The following is a 12,523-nucleotide window of genomic DNA, read 5'->3' as shown; positions in this document are numbered from 1 at the left end:
TGTTCTTATTTTATTACTGACTTTTTACTTGTTTTTTTTATGAAAATAAAACTTTGCATTGAAGAAAAGTAGATTTTTGTTTGTATATGCTGTCAATTATAGTTCTTAGAAAGAAAATCGGAATCTGCAAAAATCGGTATCGGCAGATCACACTAACAAAAAATCGGAAATCAGAATCGGCCAAGAAAATGGCAATCGGTGCATCTCTACTTTGAACTGTATTTACTGAAAAAAATAAAAAGGTCTGATGTGATATTCTCAAAATAATTAGCTTGGCCCATATATTGGTCTACCACTATTCTGAATCAAAACAGAAAGTAGTAGCCTATCGTTTCTACAGTGTTGAAACCCTGAAAAATTATAGCAAGGAATGTAAGGAATTCTGGTCAATAGACCTTAGTCAGGAAACACAAGCATGAATTGTACATAACACCATTGTTATGTAAATTGCCACATTCAGTTCAATGCAAACATGAGAGAAACAGACACAGAGGAAGTGAGAGACATGAAGTAAAACAGTGATAAAGCAGGGTTAAGTGAAAACAAAAAGAAGCAATGCTAGGTAATGTAAAGAAAATGGAGTACAGTAGGTAAGGAATTGAGACAGAGAAATGGAGAAAGGGAAGCAAACCGGAAACCAGAGATATGCATGTGCATGCAGTATATGCATAAGAATCAGGTGTGACATTGCATGTGCATGAGCAACCCATAATAATCTACATTTTCTGTAAACCCTTCAAGCTCTACCGAACATCATGTCTGCTCTGCGTCGACCTCTTGATTCACACTCCAGGTTTCATTAAAGTACCATGTCACAATGCGGCATTGTGATCCATGTGCTAAATCACGCCACAGCTGTGTTTGAGCAGATCAGGATACCGTGACTTCTTTCAGCATGGCGGTAAATCCACAGAGGCATATACACTGCGGTATATAGCACACAGACCTGCTCAAGGCAGGATTTGGACAGAGATAGCGAACCCCGGAATCACAGCATGTGCCAGGAGCACAACCCGAGGTCGAGAATAAACACGTGCTCATTCCTGACAATCAAAACATCTCTCTGAGAAGGGAATGGAAGAGGGTGGTGGAGGTTTACGGCTAACTGAGTGTGGAAATAGTATGCAATAATGCATTCAACATGCGATATATATAGATAAATATGCAAGTAGCACCTTGTTATTTATATATTGCTTTGCAATAAAGAAACAGCATGAGAGGTCAGAAAGGAAGACCGGAAGAGACAGGGCTGATAGTCATTTCCCAGAATGCATCAGTGCAGCATGAGAGAGGGGAAATGGGGTGTATAATGTGGATGCTTCCGGGGATGCCGTAAATAAGTGCTTAGTAAAGCCTCTGGCCTGTTTTAGCCTGTGGTTTACTACCTTAGTTTAAAATGTACATTTTACTGCATTATTTGGTCATAATTAGGCCATATTATGGGTTAAGTGTTCAAACCAACACTTAACTCTAAACTCTTGCATGTTGCCCCAAACCATTGGCTTTTAGATATGAATGATACCCCATGGCTCTTTGAGGACAGATGTGCTATTCATATTCTAAGCCATTTGACTTATCATTTCTGCATGGTGGATAATAAAACAGGCATAAAAATGCAACCTAGGCTAATTAGAAAAACATGCCTCTACCTAGTCCAAAAATTTACCTATACATGCAATTGGCTGAATTTTCCAGCTGAAATGAACACTAGTGGCTGTAAAACATCAACAATGTTTATCCTTTTAACTAATTATGATTACAGGGAGATTATTGATTAATAAAGACTTATTTTTGCGCAGTTCCTTGCATGATACTATGTCATCACCTCAAAACTGTTAACATAGTGCATGATTTGTAAACGAACACATTTTGACAGTGGCGTCACATGACTAGCTCCATATGTTAGGCTTTTCTAATGTGGGAAACTTGCTTGTTAGTCCACCTGGTACAGCATTGCACTTGCGATGTAAAACTCGAGTACGAGTCCTGTGAAACAAGTCACGACACTTTATAAAAGAGCTCAAAGATTTGTAAAAAGCTAAAACAGTATTGTTGCTTCAGCAAACATGGTTTTAGCTCATGTTTGGTTTCCTTAACATTATCAGAGCGACAGAGCATTAAGGGGTAGTTGTGGCCTAATGGTTAAAGAGTCAGACTTGTAACCCAAAGGTCATAGGTTTGAGTACCGTCAGGGATTGTAGTAGACTACAATAGTAGTAGTAGTACGTGCAGGCAATGTAACATGCAAGAATCAACATATTATCATTTTGCAGAAATGTCACCAGCTGCGCGTTTTTACAATGTGCAAATCCCCTAGATTTACATTGACTTCAGTGGGCTCTTTTAACTACCCAAGACATGCTAGAAACCACATAGCAACATACTAAAAACCATTTAGAACACCTTATAAACCACATAGCAACAGTTTGGCAATCACACAACACCTTAGCATCATGATAGTGAGTTTTGGACTATGTTTTTAGCACTAGCTGTTTTTTGGAAATGGACTTGTTTTCTCTCTGCACAAGCGTAAAGAAAAATGTTAATGGAGTCCCTGTCTTAATGGTAGATGTGCAGCAGAAAACAATAGTAATGAATCACCCGTGATTACTGTCAGCCACATTAGTTTGTTTTACTCTTCCTGAGAGCTACATCTGTATTTCAATTAGGTAAGATCAGAAAACGTTGACTCTGCTCTCTACCAGTCCAAACTTGGGCATCTGCCAACTGAAGAGGAAGACAAACTGGCTTTAAGAGTTTAATGACCGCAGGGCACCAAAACAAAGAGCAATCTCTTCCTTCTCCATTGTACATAGCTTCCAAGCCTCCTCAAAACCCCATATGTTGCATTTTTTACCTTGAAAACATCAGATAACCATATCTTTTTTTTAATCAAGCAACAACGAGAAAGGGTTGTCTGAGTTGGGTTACCTTTCATAACATAAGCTGTAATTTACTGTACAGTTGGCTAGGGATAATAGCAGGTGGGAAGCAGAAACATGCAATGTTTTTCTGACGAAAATGACCTTAAAGTGCAACAACGCTCTTGTGAAAACAGCAAGTTGGGGAGGGCTTGCAAACCGCATATGTCATGTGAAGATTAATGCTTTGTATTTTAGCTTAGGGTGTCTGAGACAGAGGTGGGAGTGAAGTGCTCTAGCATGAATGCCGAGGCAGTTAATAGTTTTGCTCAACTGCTCTTGCAGCATTGAAGAGGTCAGTTCCTCTTCCTGCTCTCACTCCCCAATGCGGCTCTTGAGGTGTCGCCGAGGGCTAAGCAGCAGATATGCTTACCTTAACCCCCAAACAAGTCTCTCCACCTCTAAATAATGTGCGTCAGAGGTCTTGGAGAGGGGTGCGTGCTGCAGAACAACACCTGAGCTCAAAGCACCTTGGGTCGATTGTGTCATGCACACACACCTCAACATGCAAAACATCTCTTCTTGTTCATACTGGAAGCTAACAAATCCAAGACGTGTTACTAAAGGCTAGGGCTGGGTAAAAAATATCGATATCTCGATTTGAATCGATTCTCATTTTTACGGAACGATATCAATTCTTAAATCCCAAGAATCGATTATTCTAGCCTGTTTTCAGTTAATGGACGGAACGTTAAAGGGCACTTCCCATCCAATATATCGCAATAAGCGTTGTGCATTGGTACTTTTAATATGAAACAAAGTCTCAGATTTCTCAGATTCTGTCCATTGTACTGCAGTATTCAAACAATTAATGCCGTTTTGGCGCTGTTTAACGTGGAGTGACAGATCGCTGTAGCGCCTCAGTTCAACAGACGCGGCAGTGCGATACGCACCTGAACTGATCGTCTCCTCCACATTAATACCAGTTTCAGCATAATCATTATAAATGTTACTGTTCTTCAATGTTTAATTTATGTTTGAATAAATCCATCAAGTTTTATGACAGCCACCATTATGTTTATATTTTTTAAAAAACGAAGTGAAGTAGAAATATTATGTAATTGTAACTTTATTAGTTAAAAAACTTCATTAAGTGTAATTTTAACAAATCAGTCAATTCAACCTTCAATATTATAGTAATGTAGTACCAACTGACTCTCATGTAGCTATATTTTACAGCATTAGTTGAGAGATTTGTTTTCCTTGAGAAAATTTGGTATGTACTGTACCTGATATATATCCAAAATAATCGATATTGAATCGAATCGGTAATCGAATTGCAAGCTTGTGAATGAGAATCGAATCGTGAAATTTGTGTCCAAACCCAGCCCTACTAAAGGCCATCTGTGTCATAGTTCGTTCACTCACACACTGATACACACACTGTCCCCTCACCTCCTCCCACTGGTGGATGTATCTGATGAGGCGTGAAAGCCTGAGAAGACGGAGCAAGCTGAGGATTTTGGTGAAGCGTACAATACGCAGTGCTCGGGCCGTCTTGTAGACCTCCGAATCAAAGCCTTTCTCTACTATTAGAAAGATATAATCCACCGGGATGGAGGACAGGAAGTCTACCACGAACCAACTCTTCAGGTAATTCATCTTAATGACCTTTGGGTCCAGGATGATCTCCGAGCTCTCCTCGTTCACAATTCCAGTTCTGAAGTTCATGACCAGGTCCACCAGGAAGATGGTGTCCGAGGCCACGTTGAAGATGAGCCAGCTGGTGGTAGTTTGCTCGGAAAAGAAGGTAATTCCCACAGGAATGATGATTAGATTCCCCATCATCATGATGAGCATTATCAAGTCCCAGTAGAACCTGCAGTGGAGACAGAAAATGACGTGTTAAAGTGGGACCACTTGAAAGCCAAATCATTTTTTTTATGACTTAACCATTTCCATTACCTGATCTATCAAAGATTTGCCCATGAATTTACTTTACAACCTCTTCAAAAGTACTTTCACATTCCCTTCTATCCTGACTCTGTTCCCAATAGCAGAAAAATGCTAGCCCTGTTCAGCATGAAGATGATGTAGCAGGACTGGCAATATTAAATTCCTGCTCTTTTCTGCTGGAATGCCCTCATTGCGATGGCCCTCAGATATATGTAATGTTTCTCTGGGTCCTGTCTAACAGACTTCCTTCAGCGATCAGTACAGCTCGCGCCTGCAGTCCGCACATGATGCACTACAGCTCATTTCCCTGTCGCTTTTGATATCACCGCCAACACTTCCTGCTGGATTGCCACCCTGTGACAGTGCAGCACAGCTCGCGCTTTGCTCTCTGGATGAGGAGGCAAAGAGTAACAGGACCAAATATGCAAGAGGGAGTTGGTAACATGAGAGGGTTTCCCTTTCTTATGTGAGAGTTGTGTGTTTACAACCGTCTGTGTGCGACATTCTGCTTTGCTTGTACAATACGCAGAAAGCTAATTAAAGGTACAGGCTGTAATTGCTGAGCCAGCAGCACTTAAACCCTCAGGAATTAGCTTGTGTTTTGAAAATATGTGAATGGAAAAACGTTTTTGTACTTATTCAATCGTCAAAATATCCCGGTTTGTTTTTGTAATTATTAATTTATTTTTAGTTTTTAGTTTCCTCTTACTGATAATGCTGTCAAAATCACCCTGTCATTCCTGACAGCAGGATCATCTGTGGGCTGTTTTGATATCCACTGGTCAAGAAGATGCTTCTGACAATTAAAGAAACGTCAGTCCACCTCCATTTTCATGTCTCGTAGTGTTTGTATGCCTTGGCAGACGAAACATGTCCCTGAAATGGCTGCAGACTCTGCAATACACATAAGAAATCTAGTCGTAAATTAATGTTTTGCTTCTCAATGTCTATTTAGCACAGGTTAAAGACTTTCATTGTCGTTCGCAAGCACGAATCTAATGTTTGACAACAAGCCAAACCAAACACAAGTGAAGTAATTAGTGAACACTGCTACGTTGGTGGTATTACTCATGCCACCTAATGTGAAGAAATCTTCCTCAGCACAAAAGTGAAAAATAGCCAGTTTTTATGTCTGCCTTGAGCAGACATGAGTCAGCTCTCTGATAGGAGACCAGCAGACAACAGAAGAGATTTTTTGCAATGCTAAAATGTTCAAAGGTCAGTATATTGTATACACATGCACACATACTATAATTGCATTAATGTAGCTCCTGTGTCTTGTAAAAACTAAAGCCAGACGTATTTTGACAGGCGCCGGGCTGGCCTAGAGAACCACACAAAATGTCCTGGCTGCTGATAACGGCATACATCCATGAACTAAAATAGATGCTTTCAAGAATCCTATCTCATGCTAAAAACCCCTGGCTGGTGCCTCAGATGAGGCCAATGCACTTGGCTGTAATGGCTCTGAGTGAATGAGAAAAGCTCTCGGCCTTGCTTTTTAAATATCTACCGATCCAGTATCAAATAATTGTCTGTGCTTCGGTCCAAACAGACATCTTTGGTTAATAATATCCACCTTGGATATTTTTACTTTTGGGAGCTCTAAAAAGATGAAAGAATTCATTACTTATTATTGCTTCTGCTGTTGGTTGCAGTATAGCTGGGATTGTGCATGAATTGCATGCGGAGGTATATTGAGTACTCGTATTGAGAGAGGTTTGACAAGCCGTTTTGCTTTTGTAGCTGTAGCCTTGACAACCAAATGACAGACAGGCTGTATTGTCAGAGGTGGGATGGTTGCCATGTGACCATCTGTCCTGCTGGTGAATACTAAAGACGTGCATAGAGGACGTGACCCAGACACAATGGTTCTATGCTTTTCTGTCTCTCTACAGCAGCTACAACTTCACCTCAGTGTGGAATGTGGTTCTTTAAAGGAATAATATGCACACAAATTAAAATTCTGTCATTTATTATCCTCATGTCATTTCATCAGGCTGTCAAGCTCCAAAATAAAAAGAATCATGTGTTCTGAAGTCATTCGATAGCTGTGTGTGAGAAATTAAGTTGTTTTGCATTGATCATCTTCCTAACAGTGAGCTGTTAACTTAAAACCGAATCAGTGAGTTGAACTACATGTAAGAACTGAATCAGTCTGGACTGTGAACTAATCACAGAGACTGGTTTTATGAACTCAATCAACTGAGTCACTGAAAAGATCCGACTCAAATGAACAATTTGGAACATTGCTACTCCTGTCATAAAACTTTATATATTTTTTTTCTTTTTTTTGTGGACAAAAGAGACACAGATTGCTCTTAACTTGCTGTGGCCTGTTTGCAGAGCTCTGCAGTCACTGCATTCATAAATTGGGATTTCTTCAGCATTGTATGCGAGAAAAAAAATACAGACTTAGGCTATTTAAAGAGTACCAAGGGGCATCAATTTGGAAGAAGTGAGACATGCACTGGCAAAGACCTTCATTAGACTTTGGGACACGTCTTTGAGACAAGCCTCCAAAAAGCAACAGCAAAAAGCATCAATAATGCAAGACAAACTTGCATGCCCCTAAAAATAGAGGTTAATCTGGGTTTAGAAATCGGAGGCTGTTTGATAGGGAGAAGGAATCTGCTCACATACAAATCCTGCTTTTCCACAACCTGTGTGATTCATTTATAAGCCAGAGATTTGACCTGAGCTTATCCGTTACCTGATAAATCCTGCCACTAAAAAATAAAAAACATGCACAAAGTCACTCGAAATGGTGAGGGAATTCTGGGAAGGTGACGTCAGTCACGTCTGAAGATTTTCAATAGATTCAATAGGCTGGACAAACAGGGAAAGCAAGAGACAGATGACATGCAATATGGAGGACCGATAAAAGAAACATACGACTGAGTCACGCATGACAAAAGCCGATGACAAAAGATCTCAGGCCACATCAAGCATGAGCCCTTTCTAAAAACAATGAATAATGAATCTTACTAACCTCCTATTAATCTTTAAAGAACCACATTGAGATATTGAGTTTCCTAATGCTTCAGAACCAAAACAGCACATGTGAATGCTGTTGTCACTCATGTGGTGTTTCTGGTTCCAGCTTTTTCAGTTCACGGCTGGGACGTTATTGGAAGAAAATGAGCAAATTTTACCAAATTAACTGGAAAAAAGCTTAGAAACAAAAGAGCAGTTCCCTGTGTGGGTGAGAAAGGAAAGCCATTGTAAATGAGCAGACGATACCGAAGCCTGCCAAGTGTAGCCGGTATCACACAGTCCAGGCTTTTGTCCATTAGAAGCAATAACCACTGTCATCCTCCTATTGACTCTATTTTTCTTTCCGTCCACCGTCTCCCTCTTTGTATCTTCTATTTTCTCTTTCTCACCTGTTTTCTCCTTTTCTGGTTCTCCCTTTGATGTAAAGCCTATTTGGCAAGTGCGATCAAAGGCTCAATATCGTGTGCAGAACTGAAGCATGGCCGTCTAAGAATGCTATGAAGTAACTAGCACCGAATTCATTTAATAAAATAAAGACTGTTATTTTAGTATTGCTTATATACTGTAGTATTATTTATATGCTGTTATATTTTTTAGAATTAGCTTTTATTTGAATATTTTCAGTTTTTATGTAAATTTTAGTTTAAGTAGTGATGTGCTTCATCATTTTTATTAGTTTTTATTTAAATTATTACTGTTTTGCTTAATTTTTATTTCTATTTTAGTTTAATTTTAGTGCTTCAACTTATTTGTTTGTGTTAGTTTCCAAGGCAACATTTCTAATTTTCATTTAAGGTTTTTAAGTTTAAGTTTTCATGTAAATTTTAGTTTAGATTTGAGTTGTTTTGTTACATGCTTTTGTGATTTCTATTAGTTTTTTATTTCTGTTTTAGTAGTTTTAGTACTTCAAGTTTAACTTATTTTATTTCAGTTAGTTGCCAAGGCAACATTTCTCATTTTCACTTAAGTTTTTAAGTGTTATGCACAAATGTCAACCGATTAAAAAAGTCTTTGTACCTGAAGTGTGTAATTTTCTTTTTAAGCAAGTTTTCAGAAGACTCCCCCGTCTGCCACTGGTTAGTCAAACAGATAGTCCCGCCCCCAAATCACTCTATTGGTTGAGTTAGTGCTGCTGAGTTGAGATGCGCAATCATCTCAATGTTTTGAAAGTGGCACAGATCCTTTTTTTTTTTTATTTTTTTTTTTTTATATTAAATTATTAAATATAATTTCTAAAAAAAAAAATTATAATTGTCACTGCATATTGATGTCTGTATTCTGACATAAAAAAATTTACACTCTTTAGTTTTAATGACTGGATTCTCAAAATTACCCCCTTAATAAGTTGTATGTACAATATGCATATGATTGCTAAGCAGCGGCGTCCTTTGTACATTATGGCAGAAAGGCCAATCATGTTACATCACAGGGTTCAGAGCAAACTTTTATAAAGAATATCTCTTTGGATTTGAGACTTTAGTCTTTGCAACTTTACAGATCTTCTTTATGCGCCAAGAGCTTGTAACACTTCAAAGAGAAAGGAAAAATCGCATCATATGACCCCTTTAAAAGGGATTTTAAGATGGAAAGTAGCATTGAGTACACAGGAAAAACTAATAGACTGATTTTAAACAATATTTCCATGAAAACATGTTTTGTTTGAAACATTTGTTTAAATAAAGAAAAAAAAAGAAACACATGGAAAATTCCTAAATAAGTTGCATGTTTTTCATGTTAGAAATTACTGCAGCATGCAGAAACATGACAAAAATTGCATTTGCTCAAACTGAAGTAGTGCAGTTATTTAAAATTCACCCATTCAGTTAATCATGATATTGCAAATAAAGAAAACAAATTTAGAGTTATTATAAAAGTGCCATTTTAGTATCATTGAGATAGGGTTATAGTTTTTATTATTATTTCTAAATAGTTTTTGTTTTTACATTTTCTGTTTCCATTTCTATTTTAATTAAAGTTTTAGTAATTTTGTTGTGTGCATTTTTATTATTTTTACTAACTTTTTTTGTTGTTATTTTAGTACATAAAGTTAAACTAAATTAAATGTAAAAGTTTTTTTAAATCTTATTTTATTTTATTTCAGTTACATTTTATTTCATGTAATGACATTTTTAAGGGTTTAGTTTTAGTTAAACATAACCATGATAATATTATGTGGTTACTGTAATAATTATAATAATATTTTAATCGGTATATTTATATATACTATATATATATATATAGGAATGACCCTGCTTTGGTAGTTAGGTGGTGCCTTGGGAGTACAACATCTGAGTTGTTTTGCTCTTACATGTTACACATGATATCCCAAAGCAAAGTACATGAATTACATGGGATAAATAAAACAGGTGGGAGTCCAGCTAATGACCTTGTACGGGATAGAGTTCTCCATATTCATGAACAGTGTGGAGCTGCTTTCAGCACCATGGAGAGCGTTACGGGCTGAATCTAATAATCAGACATGCCATTCTTTCTGCCTCGTATCTATCTATCTATCTATCGGTCTATCTATCTATCTATCTATCTGTCTATCTATCTATCTATCTATCTATCTATCTATCTCTCTGTTTGTTTTCTGTCTACATTGGTGCAATGGGGTGAGAAACTAACTTGAGACTTCAAACCTCCAAGTGGCCAAACAGACTCCAAATGATGAACAAAAGTATGAAATTATGCTGTTGCTTATGTAATAATGCCTTTCCTAACAAGCTATTTGACAATAACCTAGTGTTACATTGTCAATTCTTTATCCGTAGTAGTCTAATTTGAAGAGGATCTGCTAGTCAAGTTGAAACGTTCTCGCGGGGGGCATTGGGTTTGAAAATCCCCTCCATTCACCTGACTAACGCGATTAGCGTTAAACTGCTTTAGATCAACTGTCCCAGCGCTAAAATTGGCATGGGCTGTTACCTGGTTAGAGCCACACGGGATCATACAGAGCCACGAGATAAAACAATAGAATAATCCGCGTGTTTCTGCCTCAAAACAAGACGTGATCTTGCAGCCACCCTCGTTCCTTTTCATCTCACGGCAGACACTAACAGCTATGTGTTTACAATTCCAGAGTGGTGCATCATTCCCTGCGCGCACCAGCACACGCGTCTTACACAACAGCAGAATGAATGCCCAATGATGGCAGGTCGGAGACGTCCCATGATGACTGCTGTACCGTTTATTCACCGAGATGACATTCACCACTACTCGTGCCAAGGGCATTGCGTGCGTTCAGGTTCTGGTTCCCCGAAACGCCACGCTAAATGACTGCAAACGCGGCGCGCGGCGCTCGATGCCCATTTTGCTGTGACCTGGGTGTGCGTGGGAAGGTGACTTTCCACACTCCTTACCTAAAATCACTATAGGGGTGAATGATCCAATATCCAGCCGTCTGCACTCTCTCCTGCTCTTTCTCCACGGCTTTCTGACTCCCGAACATCCGCAAGGAGAACTTATTCACCCCGGGCTGCATCATGGCTCCAAATTGCCGCTGCATGAACCCGTGTTGCCTGGACGCGGCGTCTATGTCGTCAAACCCGACCATGGCTTCTTCCCGGTCCCCCTTTGCACCCACTGAGTTGCCGTGGTCTTTCATGTTCTGGCTCCCCATGCTGTTCTTCAAGATCGAGTCTTGCCTCTGGAACACATTATTCCCATCCGCTTTCTCCTCCTTGTTGCTCGAGAACGAATTGGATTTGTCTTCCATGGCGGTTTCAGAACGTGCTGTCTCCGGGTGTGGAGGACAGGCTACGCGTAAAAGTCGAAAGGAGCAGCTGGCGGCTCTTCTGTTTCATTGGACGTCCCTCAAACCACCGCTGCCTCCACTCCGAGTGCTGCTGCACAACTGAGAGGCAGAGTAGTGGTGAACCCGACAGGATCAGCTTTCTTGGGCTGCTGCCATCTACTGTCGGGGATTGAGCGCGGCCCGCGTCCCGTGGCTCTCCAAGCGTGTCGAGGACGCGGACGCACTGTCATAATGCGCTGCTCCGATATGCTTCCTGACTGAAAGCGTGCCAAAGGAATACGATTTGAACAAGATGTTGTAGATGCAACTCATGGTTATGTAAAGCATTTGGGAAGGGCATGTTTTATTATGAGGTGAATTGAAATGGTAATATTATGAAAGACTAACATCTCTGTGGTTAAGACTGTCTATAAAATATCGTGTCATAGGGGTTTGTGGTGTGACAAAATCGTGCATCGTTAAAAAAAAAAATTATAATATATATATATAGAGAGAGAGAGAGAGAGATTTTTCTGGAAATTAAACAAAAATACTTTATATTTTAATAACCAAGTGGGCTATGCATTTTTCATTTTTTAGTTATTTTATTTTATTTGTAATCCAGTGAATTAATATGTTACATCCAAAGGGTATTTAATCTCATTTGACTCTTTTCTCTTGATGTCTGCAAACCAAAAGATGATTATTTGAACAAAAGTTTGGCATCAGTTCAAAACCAAGTTCTCATTATGTAACAGATTAAAAAGAAAAGTCTCTAAACAATATAACTAATATTATAAAACTCTGACTGGATTGACAGTCATAATTGTATTACGAAAGATTAACTTCTCTGTGGTTAAAATCTCATGATAAATAGGGGTTTGTAGTATGACAAAAATTGTGTGTATTTTGTATTATGGAAACCGAAAGCCCTAGTTATTTTCCTGCAAATTCAGTAAAAATAATTTACATT

General features: G+C 38.8%; 1 protein-coding gene across 3 annotated transcripts in view; it reads right to left on the bottom strand.

Annotated features, from left to right (window-relative positions):
* The window catches only part of LOC107719071 (potassium/sodium hyperpolarization-activated cyclic nucleotide-gated channel 1-like), a 109,492-nt gene extending 97,633 nt beyond the window's left edge, over positions 1–11,859 (bottom strand). For 2 of the 3 annotated variants that reach the window (XM_016526382.1, XM_016526381.1), the window contains exons 1-2: positions 11,177–11,859; positions 4,317–4,740 (exon numbers count right to left, since the gene is read on the bottom strand). In XM_016526382.1, the coding sequence (XP_016381868.1) occupies positions 4,317–4,740; positions 11,177–11,532 (780 nt within the window). In that variant the 5' untranslated portion in view covers positions 11,533–11,859. The remainder of the gene's footprint in view (positions 1–4,316; positions 4,741–11,176) is intronic. The other variant, XM_016526380.1, reaches the window with a different exon arrangement.
* Positions 11,860–12,523: the final 664 nt, after the last annotated feature.

This window comes from Sinocyclocheilus rhinocerous, unplaced genomic scaffold (genome assembly GCF_001515625.1).
Source record: "Sinocyclocheilus rhinocerous isolate Xijiao unplaced genomic scaffold, SAMN03320098_v1.1 scaffold663, whole genome shotgun sequence".
NCBI classification, from domain to species: domain Eukaryota; kingdom Metazoa; phylum Chordata; class Actinopteri; order Cypriniformes; family Cyprinidae; genus Sinocyclocheilus; species Sinocyclocheilus rhinocerous.
The sequence above is the reverse complement of the archived record's forward strand: the minus strand, read 5'-3'. Positions and strand labels throughout refer to the sequence as shown.